Source organism: Piliocolobus tephrosceles, chromosome 9 (genome assembly GCF_002776525.5).
Source record: "Piliocolobus tephrosceles isolate RC106 chromosome 9, ASM277652v3, whole genome shotgun sequence".
Lineage (NCBI taxonomy): Eukaryota > Metazoa > Chordata > Mammalia > Primates > Cercopithecidae > Piliocolobus > Piliocolobus tephrosceles.
In genome coordinates, this window is record NC_045442.1 from 63,301,866 (window position 1) to 63,326,119 (window position 24,254).

General features: G+C 37.3%; 1 protein-coding gene across 3 annotated transcripts in view; it reads right to left on the bottom strand.

Annotated features, from left to right (window-relative positions):
- Positions 1-24,254, bottom strand: part of CTNNA3 (catenin alpha 3) — a 1,813,915-nt gene that overhangs the window by 1,269,190 nt on the left and 520,471 nt on the right. For 2 of the 3 annotated variants that reach the window (XM_023205116.1, XM_023205115.1), the window contains exon 7: positions 17,321-17,524. In XM_023205116.1, coding sequence (XP_023060884.1) covers positions 17,321-17,524 — 204 coding nt within the window. Of the gene's footprint in view, positions 1-12,968; positions 13,053-17,320; positions 17,525-24,254 lie in introns of those variants that run through there. The other variant, XM_023205118.1, reaches the window with a different exon arrangement.

Below are 24,254 nucleotides of genomic sequence, written 5' to 3' on the forward strand. Positions count from 1 at the left end.
TAACATTTATAATACTGAAAAATTAAACAATTAGGTATAAGTCTAACAAAACATGTATACGACTTCTGTACTGAAAACTGCAAAATGCTGATGAAAGAAATCAAAGATCTAACTGAATGGAGAGACATCCTGTGTTCATGAACTGGAAGACTCAATATGGTAAATATGTCACTTCTCCTAAATTGATATACAGAGTTTTATAACTCTTATAAAATCTAAGAAAAAAAATTTTAGACATTAAAAATTATTTTAAAATATACATGGAATGGCAAAGTAGCTAGGATAGCTAAAAACAACTTTGAAATAGGAGATTAATAGGAATAACTCTAAGTTATTTTAAGACTTATTATATAGCTACAGTAGTCAATGCTTTGTGATATTGGCCAAGGAATAAACAAGCAGCTCAATAAAATAGAATCATGAAACTAGAAATAGCCATATACAAGTACAACAAATTGATTTTTCTCAAATATGCAGAAGTAATCCAATGGAGGAACAAATAGTGCTAGAGCAACTGGATATCAACAGGCAAAAAGTAGGAACTTTGAGAAAAGTCTCACATTTCATAAAAAGTTAACTCAGAATGGATCATAAATACAAAATCAAATGTAAAATATAAAACTTTTAGAAAAAAGCAGAAAAAAAATTTTGGACCTAGAACTTGGTGAACCATTCTTAGGCACAAAAAGCATGACACATAAAAGAAAAACAAAGATAAAACTTACTTCATCAGCTACAAACTGCAAGAAAATATTTACAAAACTCATATCTGAAAAGGTCTCATATATAGAACATACAAACGACTCTTAATAATTAACAGTAAAATACTATACAAAAAAATTCTATAAGAAAATAGGCAAAAAACATGACTCATTTCACTGAAGAGTATGTACAGACAGCAAATAAACACATGGAAAGATGTCTGACATCACTGGCCATCAGAATTGAAGATCATAATATGACTACACACTGATTAGAACATCTAAAATAAAAAAATGGTGAAAATATCTAATGTTGGTCAGAGTGTTGAATAACGAGATACATTGTTGGTGGGAATGCAAAATTGCTCTGGGAAATAGTTTGGCAGTTTCTTAAAAACTATGCATCACATACTATAACCTAGCAATCACACTTGTGGGTGTTTCTCTTAGAGAAATTAAAATTTATGCCCACACAAAAGTCTGTACCCAATTGTTCATAGAAGCATTATTTGTAATAGCCCCAAACTGGAAACAACAGAATGTCCTACATAGTCAAATGGATAAACAATTGTATATCCTACCACGGAATACTAATCAGCACTGAAAAAGAATAAACTATCAACATATGTAACTTGGATAGATCTCTAAGGCATTATGCTGAGTTAAAAAAAAAAAAAAAGTCAATCTAAAACGGTCCGACACTGTGTAATTCCATGTATAAAGCACTGTATAATAATAAAATTGTAGAAATGAAGAATAGATTTTCATTTGCCGGGGGTTAGGCATGGGGTAGGGGTTGGGGGGGCCAGGGGGGTAAGGAGGGGCAGGTGCGATTGGAAAGTGGTAGCACAAGGGAAATATTTGTAGTGATGGAATATTCCTGTACCGTTTTTGTCTTGGTGATTACACAAATCCATATATGTGATAAAACTGTATACATAATTTATGTCGATATGTCAATGTCCTTGTTTTGATATCTCGCTATATAGTTACAAACAATGCAACCTATATGGGAAACTGGGCAAAGGGTACGAAGAACCTCTCTGTGCTGTCTTTGCTACTTCCTTTGAATCTATAATTATTTCAAAATTAAAAGTTTTTTTAAAAATTTAGTTTCTAGTCTTTGAGAGGTATTCCTGGGACAGAAATGAGAGAAGATGCATAGGCTTTCCCATATAGCATAAACAGCTGAATTAAAATTAAAAGCAGTTATCAAATAGATTCAGTCAGTTTTATTTTTACAAGTGTCTAGTTTAATATAAAAGTCAGAAACTAAATAAAATGAACAGCCAATACTTCTAAAGGAGTTGTCAAATTAGAAAGAGCTTGTTTCTACAAGACAACATAATTATCACAAATAGTGGTTATATCTCTGCTATGCACCAAACAAAAATTATTTTTCTCTTCCCAGTTGTAAGCCAACTGCCATACTAAGTCTTGCCAACTTTGTATTTTCTTTGCATATTCCTTTTCTTCTGAGCCCCCAGTACTACACTTAAAATTGCCAAGGAGGAAGGGAGACTTAGAAACTGCAAGAGGCTAAATAAACATTTGCCTGTGACTATTCCACAACATAAATTATATAATCACTAGGTATTCAATGATTCTAATTTAATACTGCTAAAGAAGGCAGGTGATCGTAATGCACATTTTAGAAATATCAATTGTGGGTCACCTGAAAAAGTTTCAAAGTCATTCTTAAATGCAATTACCAATATCATTATAGCATAAATGCATTCAGACACAACTAAACTTATTAAAATGGAATTCTGCAAGAGTGTAACTTGCCTAGGTTTCTTGGATTTTTTTTTTTTTTTTTTTTTTTTACACACAGGACACTAGAATCTTGACCCTTATAATTAGAAAAGGTTCACCCACTTCAGATCTCTGCTATAAGGGATATCTACACCGATTTAATTTTTAACCCAAGACTTAAAGAGTACGAAAGATTTACAGGGATTATCTAAATATATTCTTTGTAACAGAATCCATTAATAATTTTCTCTATATCTTCTATCTACTAATATCAGTTTTGGATTCTTCCTAATAAAGCTGTAGCTAACAAGTCTTGACCACTATGACTAAGGAGACAGTTTAACTCAACCTCTGTACCTTCTAGGCTATTCCCTACACTTTTTGTTAGGGTAATTCAGATTCTTTATGTTCTTCTCAAAGTAAAGTCTTTGCCTAAAAAATTGTATAAATTATGATTATCTATTATTGCGTGAGAAGTCATTGCAAAACCTAGTGTTTAAAAAGCAACAACTTCTGGCTGGGCATGGTGGCTCACACCTGTAATCCCAGCACTCTGGGAGGCTAAGGCAGGTGGATCATCTGTGGTCAGGAGTTCGAGACCAGCCTAGCCAACATGGGGAAACCCTGTCTCTACTAAAAATACAAAAATTAGCCAGGCGTGGTGGTGCACACCTGTAGTCCCAGCTACTTAGGAGGCTGAGGAAGGAGAATTGCTTGAACCCAGGAGGCAGAGGCTGCAGTGAGCCAAGATCGTGCCATTGCACTCCAGCCTGGGTGACAGAGCGAGTCTCCATCTCAAAAAAAAAAGAAAAAAAAAAAAAAGCAACAACTTTTTATTCTCTCTTATGGGTTCTGAGGTTTGACTGGGCTCAGCTGAGATTTCACACATCAGGTCTCTGTGCAGCTGCAGTCAGAGTTTGGCTGCAGCTGGAACCATATAAAATTTTGGATAGGCTGGACATACAAGATACCATACTTCACAGTGCTGTCAGTTAATGCGGGCTTTTGGCTAGAAATGCAGCTCTATCAACCAGAGTGCCTACCTGATTGTGATCTCTCTTTGTAGGCTGGGCTTCATACAGCCTAGAAATTGCATTCTGAGGGGAAATGTCTCAAAGTTGAGCACTCCAAAACAATCAGGTGAAAGCTAAAAGGCTTTTTATAATCTAACCTCAGAAGTCCTAGAGTGTTACCTCTGCCGTATTTAGTTGGTCAACCAAGTTATTAAGTCCAGCCCAGATTCAAGAAGAAGAGTATTAAACTCTATGATGGAGGAAAAGCAAAGCTATGCCAGAGGAAAATTTGCAAAATGTGAAATATTATTGTAGCTATCATTAGAGAATATAATCTATGACATATAGAAAATTTCATTCCTTTTCAATATACAAGTGTAAAATGTCACTTGCTTATTTTACTGGATAACCGTACAAAAGACAGCATGATGAGGTAGCTCTAGGCATCTCTGACCTAAGTATTCTGTCTCCTTTCTTTTATTACTCTACAGCAACATTTTTAAAGTTACAAAAATATAGAGGTTATCGGCCAAGTGCAGTGGCCCACGCCTGTAATCCCAAAACTTTGGAAGGCCAAGGCAGGCAAATCACCTGAGGTCAGGAGTTCCAGACCACCCTGGCCAACATGGTGAAACCTCATCTCTACTTAAAAAAAACAAAAAAAATTAGCTGGGCGTGCTGGCTCATACCTTCAATCCCAGCTACTCGGGAGGCTGAGGCAAGAGAATTGCTTGAACTGGGAGCCCAGAGTTGCAGTAAGCTGAGATGGCGTCACTGCACTCCAGCCTAGGCAACAGAGTGAGTGAGACTCCATCTCAAAATAAAAAAAGGTTATCGGACATTAAAAACACCATGATGTAGCCAAATCCTATTAATACCAGACTTACAAAGAAGAGCTGGTACCATTCCTACAAAGACTACTCCATAAAATTAAGGAGGAGAAGCTTTTCCCCACTCATTCTACAAGGCCAGCATCTGGATACCAAAACCTAGCAGAGGCACAACAAAAAAAAGAAAACTTCAGAGCAATATCCTTGATGAATATCAAGACAAAAGCCCTCAACAAAATACTGAAACCAAATCCAGCATCACATCAAAAAGATAATCCACCATGATCAAGTAGGCTTCATCCCCAGAATGAAAGGTTGGTTCAACACACACAAAGCAATAAATATGATCCATCGCACAAAAAGAACTAAAGACAAAAACCACTATTATCTCAATAGCCACAGAAAAGGCTTTTGATAAAATTCAATGACAGTTCATGTTAAAAAAAAAACTTCCAATAAACTAAGTGTTGAAGGAACATACATCAAAATAATAAGAGCCATCTATGACAAACCTACAGCCAACATTATACTGAATGGGCAAAAGCTGCAAGCATTCTCCCTTGAAAACTGGTGCAAGACAAGAATGTTCTCTTGCCACTTCTATTCAACATCATATTAGAAGTCTAAGCCAAAGCAATTAGGCAAGAGAAAGAAATAAAGTGCATCCAAATAGGAAGACAGGAAGTCAAACTATCTCTGTTTGCAGATGACATGATTCTATATCTAGAAAACCTCATACCCATAGTCTTAGCCCAAAAGTCCCTTCAGCTGATAAACAACTTTAGCAAAATTTTCGTAAACAAAATTAACTTACGAAAATCACTATCATTCCTACACATCAGTAACAGCCAAACTGAGAGAAAAATCAGAAAGGCAATCTGATTCACAATTGCCACAAAAAGACTAAAATACTTACAAACACAGCTTACCAGAAAGGTGAAAGATCTCTATAACAAGAATTACAAAATGCTGCTCAAAGAAATCAGTGAAGATACAAACAAATGGAAAAATATCACATGCTCATAGACAGGAAGAATCAGTATCATTAAAATGGCCATACTGCCCAAAGCAATGTACAGATTCAATGCTATTCCTATCAAACTACCAATGACATTCTTTACAGAACTAGAGAAAACAACTTTAAAATTCATTTGGAACCAAAATGAGCCTGAATAGCCAAGGCAATCCTAAGCAAAAAGAGCAAGGGTGGAGGCATCATGTTACCCAACTAAAAACTATACTACAGAACACAGTTACCAAAACAGCACGGTACTGGTACAAAAAAAGACACGTAGACCAATGGAACAGAAGAGAGGCCCAGAAATAAGGCCACACATCTATGACCATCTGATCTTTTGACAAAGCTGACAAAAAATAACAATTGGGAAAAGACTCTCTATTCAATAAATGATGCTGGGATAATTGGCTAGCCATGTGCAGATGATTGACTCTGGATCCCTTCCTTACACCACATACAAAAATCAAGTCAAGATGAATTGAAGACTTAAATGTAAAATCTAAAACTATAAAAACACTGGAAGAAAACCTAGAAAATACCATCCTGGACATAGGAATGGGCAAAGATGTCAGGACAAAGACACCAAAAGCAATCGCAACAAAAGTAAAATTTGACTAAACTTATGAGCTTCCACACAGCAAAGGAAACTATCAACAGAGTAACTAGACAACCTATAGACGGGAGAAAATATTTGCAAACTATGCATCTGACAAAGGTCTCATATAAGAAACTTATTTAAGCATCTATAAGAGACAAACAAATTGACAAAAGAAAACCCCATTAAAAAGTGGGCAAAGGACATGAACACACTTTTCAAAAGAAGACATACATGTGGCCAACTAGCATACAAAGAAAAGCTCAATATCACTGATCATTAAAGAAATGCAAATCAAAACCACAATGAGATACCATCTCACACCAGTCAAAATGGCTATAACTAAAAAGTCAAAAAATAACAGATGCTGGCAAGGTTGCAGAGAAAAGGAAGCACTTATACACTGTTGGTAGTAGTGTAAGTTAATTCAGCCATTATAGAAAGCAGTATGGTAATTCCCCAAAGAGCTAAAAGCAGAACTGCCATTTCACCCAGCAATCCCACTTCAGGGTACATACTCAAAGGAATATAAATCATTCTATCATAAAGACACATGCACACGAATGCTCACTGCAGCACTTTTCACAATAGCAAAAACATGGAATCAACCTAAATGCTCATCAATGACAGATTTGATGAAGAAAATGAGGCACATACTCACCATGGAATTCTATGCAGCTATAAAAAATAACGAGTTTGCGTCTTTTGTGGAAACATGAATGGAGCTGGAGGCTATTATTCTTAGTAAACTAACACAGAAACGGAAAACCAAATACCACTTATTCTCACTTATAAGAGGGAGCTAAATGACAAGAACTTATCAACACAAAGAAGAAAACGGTAAACACTGGGCTCTTCTTGAGGGTGGAGGGTGGGAAAAGGGAGAGGAGGAGAAAAGGTAACTACTGGGTACTAGGCTTAATACTTAGGTGATGAAATAATCCATACAACAAACTCCCATGACACAAGTTTACCTATGTAATAAACCTTCACATGTACCCCTGAATCTTAAAAAAGGTTTAAAAAAAAACACAAACCCTATGATGGAGAAGGCACTCCTGCATAGTGCTATGCTGTCTACCATGACAGCCACTGGCCACATGTCGCTATTGAACGCGAAATATGGTTAGTTCAGATATACTATAAATGTAAAATACACATCAAATTTCAAAGACTTATAACTAAAACAGAAGTAAGATACCTCATTCTGATGTTTATATTGATTGCATGTTGAAATGATGATATTTTTCATACACTGACTTAACTATAATTTCACCTGGTCCTTCTACTGCATGTAGCTACTAGAAATTTAAAATTATCTGTTTGGCTCACATATTATTGTAGTTTGCATAATATTTCCATAAGACAGTGCTGGCTAATAAAATAAACTAAATCATATTTTCCAGTATATAGTAACACAAAAGGTCATGGTTTTTGTACCATTAAATGGTCTTCAGGCATTTTAATTGCTTCATGCTAAATCTTATGTGACACATATAAGCATATTCAAAGTAAATATTTTGGTATTTCTAGGCCAGGTGCAGTGGCTCATGCCTGTCATCCCAGCATTTTTGGGAGGCCGAGACAGGTGGATCACCTGAGGTTGGGAGTTCGAGACCACCCTGACCAACATGGAGAAACCCTATCTCTACTAAAAATACAAAATTAGCTGGGCATGGTGGCGCATGCCTGTAATCCCAGCTACTCAGGAGGCTGAGGCAGGAGAACTGCTTAAACCTGGGACGCGGAGGTTGCGGTGAGTGGACATCATGCCACTGCAGTCCAGTCTGGGCAACAAGAGTGAAACTGTCTCAAAAAAAAAAAAAAAAAAAAAAAAATTGACCAGGCCTAGTAGTGCACACCTGTAGTCCCAGCTACTTAGGAGGCTGTAGTGGAAGGATGGCTTGAGCCTGGAAGGTCAAAGCTGCAGCAAGCTGTGATCACATCACTGCCCTCTAGCAGCCTGGGTAAGAGAGCAAGACCCTGCCAAAAAAAAAAAAAATTTAATATATTTCAATCGAAATTGATTTATGAATATAAGGCAGCCAAGATGATATGAAGAACTCATAACTGATTAATATGGAAAGAAAATAGGCAAAAATAAAAATTCAGCTTGTTTTAGAAGGAAAGAAATTGGGAGTTTATCAAATATTTAAAAGAAACACATTTGCAAACTAACGGCCAATACTTAGTCTCATATCCTTCCTTTCTTTCTTCCCTCTACACTTCCTCCAAACTGAACTTCATATATTTCCCACAGCAAACAACCTATGTGATTCCTGCTATGTGCCTTTGCACAGGCTCTTACCCCTTTCTGGAATTTCCAACTCCTTCAATTGTCTGATAAGTACCTACTTCTCCTTCAAAAGCCAGCTTAAGAGCTTTCTCTCCTCTGAAGCCTGATCCATCCCAGGGGAGTTAACCACTTACTACTTGGCACTCTTATACTACTTAGCATTCACCCGTATTACAGTTTTTATCATGTTCCATTTCACATACTTGTTTGTCTGATTCTCCTTGAGAACTAGGAAAGCAATTGTTTCTACTTTGAACCACTACTTAGCACTGTGTTTATATAAGAATTATGTAACTAGAAATTACAGTAACACCAAGAGCATTTTAATTTAAATTTTACAGTTTAGCTATCTGTTATAGCCCATACAGAATCTGTCAGTAAAATGTGTTAAATCTCTCTCAAAATCCATCATATGTATTCTTGTATTTATTATATACACATATGTATAAATAAATATATATGTGTGTGTGTATATATATATATTACACACACACACTATAGTCATATAGTCGCATAGTTTCTAGGTGGCCATACCTCTCAGTTTGCTTGAGATGCCTTTTGTAGATCAAGTAAGGTCTGTTGACCATTTTATGAATCTTTGTCTCTCAGAAGTAACCCAGTTTTGGTCAGGCGTGGTGGCTCACACCTGTAACCCCAGCACTTTGGGAGGCCAAGGCAGGTAGATCATCTGAGGTCAGGAGTTCAAGACAGCTTGGCCAAAGTGGTGAAACCCTGTCTCTACTAAAAAATACAAAAATTAGCAAGCTGTGGTGGTGCACACCTGTAGTCACAGCTACTCAAAAGGCTGAGGCAGGAGAACCACTTGAACCCACGAGGCGGAGGTTGCAGTGAGCCAAGATTACATCACTGCACTCCAGCCTGGGTGACAGAACCAGACCCCATCTCCAAAAAAAAAAAGTATCCTGGTTTGGATAACAAATTACATGTTTCTGATAATAATTTTCTAAACATTATCAATAGTAAATTAAATTCTCTGTGAAGCCAAATATGCTGACTACAGTTGCTAACACAGGATAATATTTCATTGTTCAACGGCTATAAAAACAACCTTTTGATTTTTGCTATTAACTGTTGCAGTGAATAATGTGGTGCTTCACCCATATTCCCTTTATAAGGGATTCCCTTTTCAGCTAGAAATACCAGCTGTGATGGCTCACATCTCTTCCTCACTGGGAACAGTCCTCAGTTGAAGGATCTGCCTCATTCAAAGTTACACAGCTCCTAGGATGATATGCCATCAATGATCGACAGTTGCAGGAATTCTAAGGGTCCATTCCCCTGTTTCAAGATGAGACAATTCTGAAAGGCCATCCCAGCTCCAACACTCCCCATAGGACAGCTAAGACTTCCATTGTAAGCTGGCTTCTCTGCAATCTGCCTTTCTCACTTCCTTACATGTTTATTTTCTGAAAGAATGTCCCAACAAAACTTTTTTGTACTCAGATTTACTTTTGAGTCTGTTCTAGTGTACCTGATCTAAAACAACAATCACTCTTCATTCTACTATCGGCTACCTAGGAACTATGCAAGGCTCAGAACCCTTATATTTTGTCCAAGTTAGAACTAATACTTCATGCAAGGATTCTTGATTCTTACTGTATTTCTGTCATTTCTACCATTTGACCTAGTTTTATTTTTATGTAACAACTTTGAGTAAAGTTTAATGTTAAAAAACCATAGCAGGAACTTCTAATATATGAGGAATGCCTAAACACTAGGGAGTAAAGGAACCTACTTCATGGGAAAGGATCAGTTGGAACGATCTACAAAGTGAATGACTGACCTGCTCCACACATATTAAAAATCATGGCTGCCTCTGCCAGAAGGCAAAAGACAAAGGGCTCTCAGCCTTTAGGCTCTCTGGCCAAGAGGATGTAACCTTTAGGAACTTTCACCTCTGTATTGCTCTCTGCATTTCACCTGGGTATTGATTGCTCTCTGCAAGTCTTAAGTCTTGACACTTTGGAATATTCTCCATTACTTTATAGTTATTTTTATTTTACAAAAATTATTTCATTCTCTTCCTGTACTCTGGCTCTATCTGATTGGTTTCACTTTTATTAAAAAAAAAATGGCTGTCTACTTTTTATTATTTCAGCTTTTCTTACTAGTTCTGCGATCATATAGCTTGCATTTCTGTAGAATTCTCACTATTAATTTTGATTACCAAGAGAGATTAGTACATTAGAGCACAAAGAAGAGATCTATGAGAATAGTCTATTTATTCAACAGGGGAACCCAGATGCTTCCTTTTCCCCAATGAGCAGTGCACAAGCTCCTCTTAAACCCCAAGTGGGCATTCTATGCCAGATTTACATGACACCAAATTTAACTTGTCAGGAAGGATTTGGAATCATTACTTAACAGTCATCCAGAGAATTAAGGAACATTTAGTAAAGGAATAAGACTAGAACCAGAACAACTCAGAAAAATAACAGCTGAAACAATACATTTGTTTTATCTCCAAAACAATTCACATATTTAAATACTTGTCCAATATCTAGTCCTTAATTTAGGCAGAGAAAAGAAAACAAAGAAAAAAAACATTATTGCCAGCTTAACCAGATCCCCACTATTTATTATTTCTCTCAACTCCCAGTGTGTTGAATTATCAGCTCCTATATTCCAGTTTCAATATCTGAATCCAGCCTCTTTCATTTTGATGATTCCTTTATATCTTCTTGGACTTTGATTTCATGTTCTGATCAATCTAACCTTGGTTGATATCTCTGTTTGGGGCATATCTACTCCTGCACAGACCTATATAGGATACTATTTATTTCTCTTAAGTTATCTAGATATCTATAAACTGAAAAACATTGTCTCCAACCAAATCAACCACTCAAAAATCAGCTACCAATACAGAATAATGAAAACTGTGAAGAATATAAAAATGTAAAGCATTTAGTACACTACACTTGAGCTGATAATGACAATTCTCATATGCAGTCCATGCCAAACAGAAAAAAGAAGGTATGAAGGGAGGGAGGGAGGGAGGGAGGGAGGGAAGAAAAAACACAGGCTGAAAGTTGCCTTTACATTTTTAGGATTTTAATTCCAACCTGTCCCTTGTATTCAAAAAGTCATTGCATATAGTTCCTCCCAACTGTTTCACCTTATAATCATAAGAAATAAAAATAAATTAATTAATTAAGGCTGGAATCATTTCCAAAATGCATTTTCAGGAGTGGGATGGAGGTCCTATACGAAAGGAAAAATCCCATAATGTATCTTTGCATGCAGTCTTTATATGAATTTTCAGAATTTCCCAAGACATGGAATGCATTAAACTCAAGACACACAATAAAATAGGTTTCTGAATAACAAAGCTAGTCCATTTGATTCTTTATTCACTCAACAAATATGTAATGAGAACCAACAATGTGCTTCCACAGAAAACATCAAGAGAAGAAAAAAGTGGGTGGATGAGGGTCCAGAAATGCAAATTCGTTCCTGCATGGAGTTCATGCCTGACTTGTTTACTCTAGCAACATTATCTCTCACTCAATTCTAATAATGCCCTACAGTCATGTATCACCTGAATATTAACTTTACTAATAATTATACATCACCTGTGTAACACATCCAACCCACCTATAACAATATGATTTCAACCCACTCCCAGAAAAATATTCATGCTTGGTGTAACCTTAGAACTCAGACATGATGGCTGACTACCTACCATCGTATTTTCACCAATTTCAGAAAGATCACCATGTAAAAATTGTTGATTTCCTGAAGATCATTCCTTTTTCACAGGGCCTCGTTGCTCTGCCCATTTATGAAAAGCAAATCCTTAATTATGTTATACATCAGAGAATATGAACTAGGGCTAACCAATCATAGAGATATAACAAAATCAGCAGAAGTATCTTAGAAATATATATCCTTAAGTTTTAAAAGTCAAAAGGTATATTTTCTCTGATCCTAAATGTTTTCTGGAGTGTATTTTTAATGAATAAAAATCCTGTTCTAGAATATGGCTGGATGTGGATCCAAATGCAGAGATTAAAATAAAAAAATTATTTCTGGATATTTACATTGATTTTCAGAAGAGACTTAATGCTTTGCAAAATAAGACCTTTTATAACAGGCAGTCTATTGTATAAATTTAGTAGATATTTGAAACTCATTTCAATTAATGTCAGAGAGATTGTTTCTCCATTATATGGCATATACAGTATGCAATCATTTCATTCATTCTTTCATTCAAAAATACAATTCAGCTTTTTCTAAATGCCACGCACTGTGCCTGGGGCTTGGGATAAAACTAAACAAAACAGACATATGATCTGCCTGCATAGAGCTTAAAGTGTGTGAGGGATGCTGTCCATAATGGATTTGAAACAAAAGCACTGATAATGATTCCACAGAAAACACTAGGGAAGACTAGCATTGATGTAATGTTGTGAGTCTCCCAGAGATGTCCACATTAAAATTCCCAGAATCTGTGAATATGTTACCTGACATGGCAAGAGGAATTTTGCAGATGTAATTAAGGTTAAGGTTCTTCAGATGGGAGGATTATCCTGGATAATCTGGGTGGGTCCCACTAATCACATGAGTCCTAAAAAGAAGAGAATTTTTCCAAAGTGTGGTCAGAGAAAGAGAGATGAGGTTGGAAACAGGGTCAGAGAAACGTGACCTTGCTGCCTTACAAGCTGGAGGCAGAGGACCATGAGTCAAGGAATGAGGGTGACCTCTAGAAACTGGAAAAGGCAAAAACAATGGACTCTTCCCTAGAGACTCCAGAAAACAAGGCATTCCTCCAACACTTTGATTTTTACTCCAGTGAGGCCCAGGTCAGACTTTTGATTACAGAGCTGAAAGATTTAAATTTGTGTGGTTTAAGACACTAAGTGTATGGTAATTTGTTACAGCAGCAATAGAAAACTAACCAAGCATACATACACATGTATCCACTCATAAATTTCACAGGACAGTATATATTAGGGCAAACATATGAGAAGTGACAATGTGCTAGCAGCCCTCACTCTCAGCGCCTCCTCAGCCTCCGCGACCACCTGGCAGCGCTTGAGAAGCCCTTCAGTCCACCATGGCACCATGGGAGCCCCTCTCTGGGCTGGCTGAGGCCGGACCCACCTCCCTCTGCTTGCAGGGAAGTGTGGAGGGAGAGCCACCAGCGGAACCGCCGCTGCAAGCAGGGTGCTCACAGGCCAGTGTGAGTCCCCCGGGCATGGGTGTGGGGGCGGGCACAGGCTAGGCGGGCTGGCACTGCACTCAAATTCTCGCGGGGCGTTAGCTGCCTCCCTGCCTGGCAGGGTTCGGGACTGGCGGGCAGTTCCGCCTGCAGCCCTGGTGCAGGATCCACTAGGTGAAGCCACTGGGCTCCTGAGCTGGATGGGGACTTGGAGAACTTTTATATCTAGCTGGAGGATTGTATGTGCACCAATCAACACTCTGTATCAAGCTAACCTAGTGGGGACTTGGGGAACTTTTGTGTCCAGCACTCTGTGTCTAGCACAAGGAATGTAAACACCAATCAGCACTCTGTCAAACCGGACCAATCAGCTCTCTGTAAAATAGACCAATCAACTCTCTGTAAAATGGACAAATCAGCAGGATGTGGGTGTGGCCAGATAAGGGAATAAAAGCAGGCTGCCCAAGCCAGCTAGCAGTAACCTGCTGGGGTCCGCTTCCACACTGTGGAAGCTTTGTTCTTTCACTCTTTGCAATAAATCTTGCCACTACTCACTCTTTGAGTCCACGCTGCCTTTATGAGCTGTAATAGGCAGCTGTAACACTCACCGCGAAGGTCTGCAGCTTCACTCCTGAAGCCAGTGAGACCACGAACCCACTGGGAAGAACAAACAACTCCAGACACGCTGCCTTTAAGAGCTGTAACACTCACCGTGAAGGTCTGCAGCTTCACTCCTGACAGCGAGACCACGAACCCACCAGAAGGAAGTAGCTCTAGACACATCTAAACGTCTGAAGGAACAAATGCCGGACACACCGTGTTTAAGAACTGTAACACTCACCGCGAGCGTCCACGGCTTCATTCTTGAAGCCAGTGAGACCAACAACCCACCAATTCCAGATACACATACATAATCAATAGTGTTAAGTGGTTGTCTGTTTTGTCCGTTATAGACCCATCTGGTCTCATTTATTACTAATTTCTTCTTAATGTGACAAGACGTTGAACTTATTGAATGTCGAAATTCCATTGTAGAAAACGATCAAGACTTGCTGATCTGTTTTAAGGAAGTGAAGTTATTTAGACTCAGAGGAGTGATGGTTGTGTGGACTGAGCCTGAGACAAACATAAGCTGCATTCATTTCTCACTGCTGAACTGCTCTGGCTGGAGGCAACAGACTTGCAAAATTTAAGCCAATCTCTGAAGTCTCCTTCAGCTAAAAGACTCACAGGTTTTGATGAATTAATCACTTTCAGTTTTTGTGCTTATCATCAAGCATTTACTCCATCAGCACAGCTCAATTACAAAAGCTACTGACTGATCTGAAAAACAACTGGGTCCACCAAAGGAGACACGGTATTCCTTAAAGTAGAAAGATGAGGACTTAAGTGCTAGAGCCATCCCAAGTCCTTGAGCAAATGCTGAGCAAGGTTTGAGTTCAGCTAGTTCCAGAAAAATGCATTCCCTTTCAGTAAAAATGATGCAACAGCTATAAAGAAGCAGTATTTGTGATAGAAACCTGGAGTGACAGTAAACCTGGGGATGAGATCTGATAATACACTCCACAGTTTTCCAGGTTGGTTCCTGCTACTTAATTCCAATATTCATTAGCTCAGTTCAATTTGCTTAGTTTAAGAAAACCATAAAATCACCACTATTTTGATGTGATATGTGTTTATTATATACATGGCCAGTTTCAGGGGCCTGCTACTGCACACAGGATCCCAACTTTAGACAGGGTCCCAGGCCTGGGTTTTCATGCTATACTACCACACTCTTGAAATTTTTAACAATTTTATCTTTGAATCTGTGTAGTCCAATGCGGCAGTGAAGCACATGTCTCGGTTCATATGCAGTCCTACCTCCAAGTGACTTCCTGGGATAGTTCCTCAGACACCTGTTCTCCCACCCAGTGATTACTGCCGCCCTTTATTCCTTGTGGGGGCCTTGGCACACCCTGGGGTAGGTCAGGGTCATCTGGTGGGGCCACAGACGTCTGTGAGGGTCTGCAATCACTTTGTAAGTACCTCTATACTCTAGAAATCTAACATTAAATAGCAAATAAAAATAACCTTTCATAGGTCACGAGAGACTGTGTAAGAAAGCTACAGTTCCATTCCCCTGCTTTTTGAACAAGAAGCCTGACATTTTCACTTTGCACTAGGCCCCACAAATTACATGGCCAACCTTACTTATGTATGTGGGTAAGTGTGCACATGTGTGTATATCTGAATTTGTATCTATAAAGAATAAAATAACTTTCTATTTATCCATTTTAGATAAATTGAACTTATAACTTTATAATTTCTAGAGAAAATAAATGTATCTATAACTTTACAGTATTTTATCTGTGAAGATGAGAATAATAATTGTAATAGTTTACAGATCATGGGAGAAGGCATTCCAATACAATATTATCTTCTGAGTTTTTTATGATTGATGAATTACCTTGAAAAATCTTTAAGAATATATTATATGCTAAAATTGGGGATATTCTAGCTTTGGGAATTCTGGCAGGATGTGACATTACTAAAATTTTCTTATTAAAGAAATCTACCTTACAACTTTGATTTATTGACAGGTGAGAGATTTCTGGTCAGGAACCAAAGTCATCAAATATTAAGAGTATGAAGATACATCAAATGTGTTGAAGGGTCCTCAAAATGCACCAAATAATTTTAGTGCATTTCAGTTATTCACACAAAGTACTTACATTGAACAATCTCAAATATCTTAAATTCATACCCAAAAAGTCATACGCTTTGTAACTAATCATTCTGAAAACATACCTACATGAGTCTTGAATTCTTCCATTTATAATAATGCAGATGAACAAAATATTCCTATTATAACTTTCATTTTGTTTAGCTCTATTATTTAAGGATTCATAATCAACATATAATTGACAATATATTCAAGATTTTTCTCTTCACTTTATAAATGTTACCAAGATTTGAGGGCAACAATAGCTATAGACATTCCATAGAGAAGAGATATATATTTCACATATATATATGTATGCATACAATGAAACAAAATGGATTTTGAAACAAATATTTTTGCCTTAAATTTAGACATTTTCAATATTTCTGAGTGATAGCTAAAACTTCAAAAAAAAACAAAAAACAAAAACTAGACACTGTCACATCTGAAAAAGATTAGCAGCTGCCAAAACTGTGTGGGTACCTGTAATCCCAGCACTTTGGGACGCCAAGGTGGGAAGGTCACTTGAGCCCAGGAGTTCGAGATCAGTCTGGGCATTATGGCAAAACCCCATCTCTACAAAAACTACAAAAGTTAGCTGAGCATGGTAACACACCTGTAGTCCCAGCTACTTGGGAGGCTGAGGTAGAAGGACCCTGTGAGCCCAGGAGTTCGACGTTGCCATTAGCTGTGATCGCCCAACTGCACTTGAGCCTGGGCAACAGAGCAAGACACAGTCTATCTCCATAAAACAACAACAACAACAAAAATAACAACCAGAATGGGCTCTTTACACACCTTCACACATAGCTCATGACCCCTGTAATATCACTTTTATTGAATACTAACTTCTAATGGCCTTTCATTATTCATCAACTTAATCCTGAGCAATCTGCCCCTCTATCTTCTTTATATCTCTTAAATTTATGTGCAACTCTAGTTTCCTTTCTCCAATCCTCATTTCCTTCTTCAACTAATACTGAGATACTTCCACAAATAAAACAGTCACCTGTAAATACCCCTCTGGTTCTGACTTCATCCCTAGAAATTCCCAGGGTTGTTGTTCCCCAAAAATAACCAAGCAGAACTCACTTAGAAAACCAACCCATGTAAAATCACATACTCATTTGTAATTTATCCTGTTTTGTACATGGAAAGTATCTCAGCATATATTCAAAGCACAAGGGAAGAGGGGCTAGGGATGGGAGGGCAAACAAGTCACCTACATTGTTCATGTACTCTGAAAGCAGATCCTGAAGAGCCTGGCGAATGGCGTTGCATTCTGCAATAATCCGCTCCCGGTGGAAGTCCCTCGTGCATGAAGAATCTGCCAGCAGAGCAGCCCCACTGATAATGGCTTCGAGTCGTTTCTCTAGTGATGGTCTTATTTCCTCCTCAGTCACTGTGAGTGGATTCAGGACAATTAAATTCTAAGAGAAGAAAACATTTGTATGGTTAGCACTCCATGGCATTTCACTTTTATGAAAAACAGATGTTATTTTGTTTTTGCATTTAAAATTCACATGTGATAATGAAGAGAACTGTGTTTTTACTGCCTCGACTGGTTCACACATAATGCTATGTAGTGATTATTATTCTGATAACTAATGAAAGTGATGCAATTGTGAGGATTTGTTCTAGCCTCAGACAGACCTGGATTCAGATCTTACCTTTTCCCCTCATGCAGATATCTTACACTTGCTGAGCCTCAACCTCTTGACCTATAAACAGAATATTAATATTGCCTGTGTTGTAAAACTGTTGAAAGAATGATATAAGTGCTTAATACACTGACTGGAGCATATTAACTGTTATTTACAATAGTAACTTTTACAGACTGCACTGTTTACACAATATTTTCATGTATCTCATCCTGATAGCACCATGAGGAAGTAGGCAGCAAGGTATTAATAACCACACATTTCAGCTGATGAGTAAGGCTGAAAGGCTGTCTTACCCAAGGTCATAGAGCAAATAAATAATGACGTTCAGATAAGTATCCAGGTCTTTCAATACCAGATTTAATACTATTTTCATTATGTCTCACTTTAAATCATAAACTTTAGTTAACTTTAACACTAACATATCAAAGTAAATTCTGAATTTTAATTATTTAATTTAAAACATAAAACTGCTTCTTCCTGTTGATCTATTATAACTTCCAGCTATTTCCAGCTATTAGAACTTGACATGGTACTTTAAAGGTTTCCATTAGACGTATCTTTAGGTAATAGGAGTCAAGATAATCTAAAGCCTTGTAAGAAAAGATGGAGGGTATATGCTGCTCTAAGGGTCTTTTATTAAAATACTCCAAGAGAGGAAGTCTTTCCAAGATTAGGCATAATGTGAGAATTGAAGAAAGAGATAGTGTAGAATAAAAGCTCTCAGAAGAACCCTTAACATGAAATGCAATCACATAATGATCTTCAGAGTGTGAAAGTCTGAGTGTGAATCTACACACAAACACACTGTGTGAAGATATAAGATCTTCCTAGTGTATACTCTTATGTATAAGATTATAGATGTGTATATGTATTTTATATAGATAGAGGTGTGTATGTATGTAAATAAGTAAGTATATGTGTGTGTTTATATATAAAATCTTATACTGATCATTGTGTTACATTACATTCTGATAAATATTTGGGGATTGAAAGTAGCCAGGATACAATTTTAAAAGTCACAACTGGGCCGGGCGCGGTGGCTCATGCCTGTAATCCCAGCACTTTGGGAGGCCGAGACGGGTGGATCACGAGGTCAGGAGATCGAGACCATCCTAGCTAACACAGTGAAACCCCATCTCTACTAAAAATATACCAAAAAAAACTAGCCGAGTGAGGTGGTGGGCGCCTGTAGTCCCAGCTACTCGGGAGGCTGAGGCAGGAGCTGAGATCTGGCCACTGCACTCCAGCCTGGGCAACAGAGTGAGACTCCATCTCAAAAAAAAAACAAAAAACAAAAAAGTCACAACTGTAGAGTCAAGCTAGGAAGAGAAAATTATTATAGAAAAAGAAATAATTTTAAAACAATTTTTTTAAAAAATGGTACTATGTAATGTTCTCTTACTATAAAATGTGAGGGGACTCCAAAAAGTTCACGTAAAAACTGGAGTTAAAATATAAAAATAAAAACTATAAACTTAATTTCTCAACATAAGCTCCATCAAGTTCAAGAAATTTATGCAAGTGATGATACCAGCTATTTAGTCCACCTCTAAAGAACTGAAGCTTCTGGGAATTTATCTATGTCAATGCAGTCTTTTTTACATTATTAACTGAAGAAAAATAGATGCTCTTTACAATTTTTTTAAGATTAGGAAACAAAAAGGAGTCAGAAGGAGCCAAATTGGGACTGTAACATGGATGCCTAATAATTTCCCATGCAAACTCTTGAAAATTGCTCTTGTTTAACAAGAGGAATAAGCACGAGTATTATTGTGGTGGAGAAGGACTCTCTGGTGAAGCTTTCATGGGCATTTTTCTGCTAACGCTTTGGCCAACTCTCTTAAAACACTATTATAATAAGTAGTTATCATTCTTTGGCCTCCCAGCAAATTAACAGACAAAATGTCTTGAGAATCCCAAACACTATTGCCACGACCTTTGCTCTTGACTGGTCCAATTTTGCTTTGACTGGATTACTTCCACTTCTTGTAGCTATCGTTTGACTGTGCTGTGCCTTAGGGATCGTCCTGGTAAAGCCATGTTCTACCTCCTTTTACATTTCTTTGGAGAAATGCTTTAGGATCTTGATATCAATTGCTTAAAAAATTTCTGCTGAAAGCTCTGCTCTTATCTGCAGCTTCTCTGGGAGCAACATTTTTGACACTCATCAAGTAGAAAGTTGGCTCAACTTTAATATTTTAGTCATAACTGCATAAGCTGAAGCGATTGAGATGTCTATGTTGTTGGCTATTGTTTGTGCTATTAACAGTCCTTTTCAATTAAGACATGAACAAGATTAATTTTTTCCTCACAAATTGATGTGGATGGTCTGCCACCTTGAGCTTCATCTTTGACATCATCTCATCCCTTACTAAAATGAGTTATCTACTTGTAAACTGCTGATTTCTTTGAGGCATTGTCCCTATAAACCTTTTATAAAGCATCAATGATTTCACCATTCTTTTGCCCCATCTTCACCACATATTTAATATTTGTTCTTGCTTCATTTTTATCAGAATTCACATTGCTGATAGAGGTTCTTCAAACTGATGTTTTATCTTTCTTAGTGCCTCAAACTAAATCCCATTCAGACATGTTAAAACAAGTTCGTATGAATTTATTTTGGTGGAGAAAAATGTTGAAATTCATGCATAGTTTTTTTTTAATACACATTCTTCATGAACTTTTTGAAGGCCCCTTATAAAATGTAAAATGTAAACTAGAATATAGATCTGATATAAAATTGGTTAAATATCTTAAAAGCATGCAGGAGAATTCTTACTTTCCTGACTCTTTTCTTCCTATTCTTTCTTTCTGTCTTTTTTTTTTTTTAGACAAAGTGTCGCTCTGTCACCAGGCTTGAGTGCAGTGGCGCGATCTCGGCTCACTGCAACCTCTGCCTCCCAAGTTCAAGCGATTCTCCCTGCCTCAGCCTCCCAAGTAGCTGGGACAACAGGCAAGCGTCACCACGTCTAGCTAATTTTTGTATTTTTAGTAGAGACAGGGTTTCACCATGTTTGCCAGGATGGTCTCAATCTCTTGACCATGTGATCCACCTGCCTCGGCCTCCCAAAGCACTGGGATTACAGGCAGGAGCCACCACACCCGGCCTTTTCTTCCTGTTTTTCAATTCCTCGATTGAGTCTCTCCATTTTTCCATCTTACATGGAAAAAAAAAATTAAAAAAACAACATGAAAGGAAATTAACTGTATAAAAAGCAAAGTTAACATTTTCTTTACCAAGTAGATATTATTTTTGATGAAACCATAATCCCTACCATGGGCTTGGCCATCAGTTAAGGCTTCATTCATCTAAGTCTTCCCCTTTATTTCATTTGCCACTTTTACCACATCTTTCTTTGGCTCGCTCATTTAGTATAGACTTTCCACTCCAATGTTTCATAACAAAAATTAAACCATTTAGGCCGGGCGTGGTGGCTCACGCCTGTAATCCCAGCATTTTGGGAGGTCGAGGCGGGCAGATTACGAGGTCAGGAGTGCAAGACCAGCTTGGCCAACATGGTGAAATCCCATCTCTAGTAAAAATACAAAAATTAGCTGGGCATGGTAGCGCGTTTCTGTAATCCCAGCTACTCGGGAGGCTGAGGCAGGAGAATTGCTTGAACCAGGACCCAGGAGGCGGAAGTTGCAGTAAGCTGAGATCACGCCAGTGCACTCCAGCCTAGGCTACAGAGCAAGCAAGACACCATCTCAAAAAAAAAAAAAAAATTAAACCATTTAAAACCTTTTTTGGAAATGTACCTCCAGTGAGGCATCATTAAGAAAAGACTATGCAAGCAATATAATTACTCTTTAATTGCTCTAATGCAATTAGAAGATGTGATAGAAGCAGTCAATGTGTCTCCAGCATTGTGACAATAGGAAAAGCTGATTACATTTCAAATCTGTTTGTTGTAAGTACTGGAAGAAAAAACTGCTGTGATTTTACGTGTTCTGGCTATGATTTCATGTTATCAAATGGCCTGTATTGTAGAATTAAGTTCACTCTAGTTTCTGCTCTACAGGGTCATTCCTCAAACTATCTCAGCATTTGGAATTTTACATGCTTGACCTTTAAGATTTCTGATTCTTCAAGCTCATCTGAACTCAAATCATTGTCTGTTCTGACATCTGATACCTATAGGCAGGGCTCTTGATTTTGCCTAAAACAATTGTCCTACTATTCCATCTTATTAAGGTTTCACTGACTTTGTCACCGAATCAATAAAAAGCCAAGAATTTTTTAAAGTAAATCGAATGTCCTGTGAAATGGCACTGGATTTGTTTAAGACCAACTGAAATAAATTTTTACCTCTTCTGATGCACCATAGCTATGTTAAAACAGTATTTCAGTGTGTTTCATGGCATTAATCCCATGAAAGACAATCAATGTTGTTTTTTTCAGGATGCCACTCCATTGAAATAGAAAATATTTTTCCTTTTTTAAAGTTCCACTCAATGTATACTTACCTCCTTAATACTTTGATTGCTGACAGAACATTATTTTAATGTAATTAAGAGTCCCAACTCCATATTCTTCTGTTAGATTATTTTGTTTAAAAGAGTAAGTATAGCTAGAAATTTAGAACCCAGGTCTTAGAAGCAGATAGCCTGTGTTTGAATTCTGGCCCATAGCTATAAACAAATATATCTGTACTAATATCACCCTCTATATTTTTATCTCTTTCTGGATATCTTATAATTTATTTGATTAATAAATTTCATTCCTCATTTTTCTTCCTACCACTTCTTTTCAAAATTAAAGACTTTAAGTAGCTTGCCCAGGATCACTCAGCTAATAAGTAGCAGAGGGAAGAGTCTGTCCAAATCTGTCGACTTCCAGTTCCATGCTATAACTACCATGCAATGCTGCTTTTGTTGTCTTATTTAATCATTACCAACCATTTTGTGGCATATTATCATCATTAATTTATACATGTGAAAACCGAGAGTAAGCACGATTAAGTAAGTTGTCTAATAATCCCCTTAAAAGAGAAGATGTAGGATTCAAATCCAATTTTATATAACTACCAAATCCATACACTTTCTACTACTCTGGGGAAACTGAGATGAGACCACCTGGCAAACTTCTTCATTCACCTGAATCTCATCATGTTTTTCCACTCATTTCTTCTCCTCCTTGTCTTCAAGGAAGACATAGTCTTTCTCTCTCATTCACTTCCTTTCTCTCTCTTTCTCTTTCTCTCTCTCTCTTTCTCTTTCTCTCTCTCTTATCTCCCCTTTGTTTCTTTCTTTTTTGAAAAAAATTTGAGGAATGTCTCACTCTGTCACCCAGGCTGGAGTGCAGTTGTGCAATCATGGCTCACTGCAGCCTTGACCTCCCTAGCTCAGGTGATCTTCCCAACTCAGCCTCCAGAGTAACTGGAATCACAGGTGTGTGCCACCCCATTCAGCTAGTTTTTTGTACTTTTTGTAAAGATGGGGTTTCACCATGTTGCTCAGGCTGGTCTCAAACTCCTGAGTTCAGGCAATGCACCTGCCTTGACCTCCCAAGGTGCTGGGATTACAGGTGTGAGCCACTGTGCCCAGCCTTCCCCTTTATTTTCAAGGCTATCTTCTCCTCATCACAAATCCCAAGTACTCTTCAATTATTCCTTCCTTACATTTTGAGTCTCTTAAAGAGCCTACTATGTGCCAGGTACTGTGCTAGGAATTGGTAATAGAATGGTGAGGATCCCTGCCCTCCTCACAGGGCTCACATCTCAGAACTGACAATTATTAACCAAAAAAAAAAAAATCACAAAAATACATAACCACAATGTGGATGTGTTGTATAAATAAAAAGAGTAGTTAGTTAAGTAAAATTTTCTCTGTTTGCAGATTATATAATATTATGCATAGAAAACTCAAAGACTCAACCAAAAACCTATTAGAACTAATAAACAAATTCAATAAAGTTGCAGGATACAAACCCAAATTATAAAAATCAGTTGCATTTCTATATGCTAACAACAAACTATCTGAAAAAAAAACAATGCAATGTATATGAGCATCAAAAATATAAACCACTTAGAAACAAATTTAACCACAGATTTGAAAGATCTGTGGTTACATTAAAAATTACAAGGCATTGATGAAAAAAATTGAAGACACAAACAAATAAAAAAGTACCCTGATGTTCATGGATCAAAATAATTAGTACTGTTAAATGTCTGTATTACCCAAAGTGATCTACAGAGTCAAAACAATCTATGTCAAAATTCTAACAATATTCTTCAAAGAAATAGAAAAAACAATTCTAACATTCATACAAAACCACAAAAGACCACAAATAGCCAAACAATCTTAAGAACAAAACTGGAGGGATCACACTTCCTGATTTCAAAGTATATTACAAAGCTATAGCAATCAAAACAGTATAGTACTAGTATAAAAACATATATAAACACCATTGGAATAGAATTAAGAGCCCAGGAATAAACTCACACATATACAGTCAACTAATATTCGATAAAAGCACAATGGGGAAAGAATA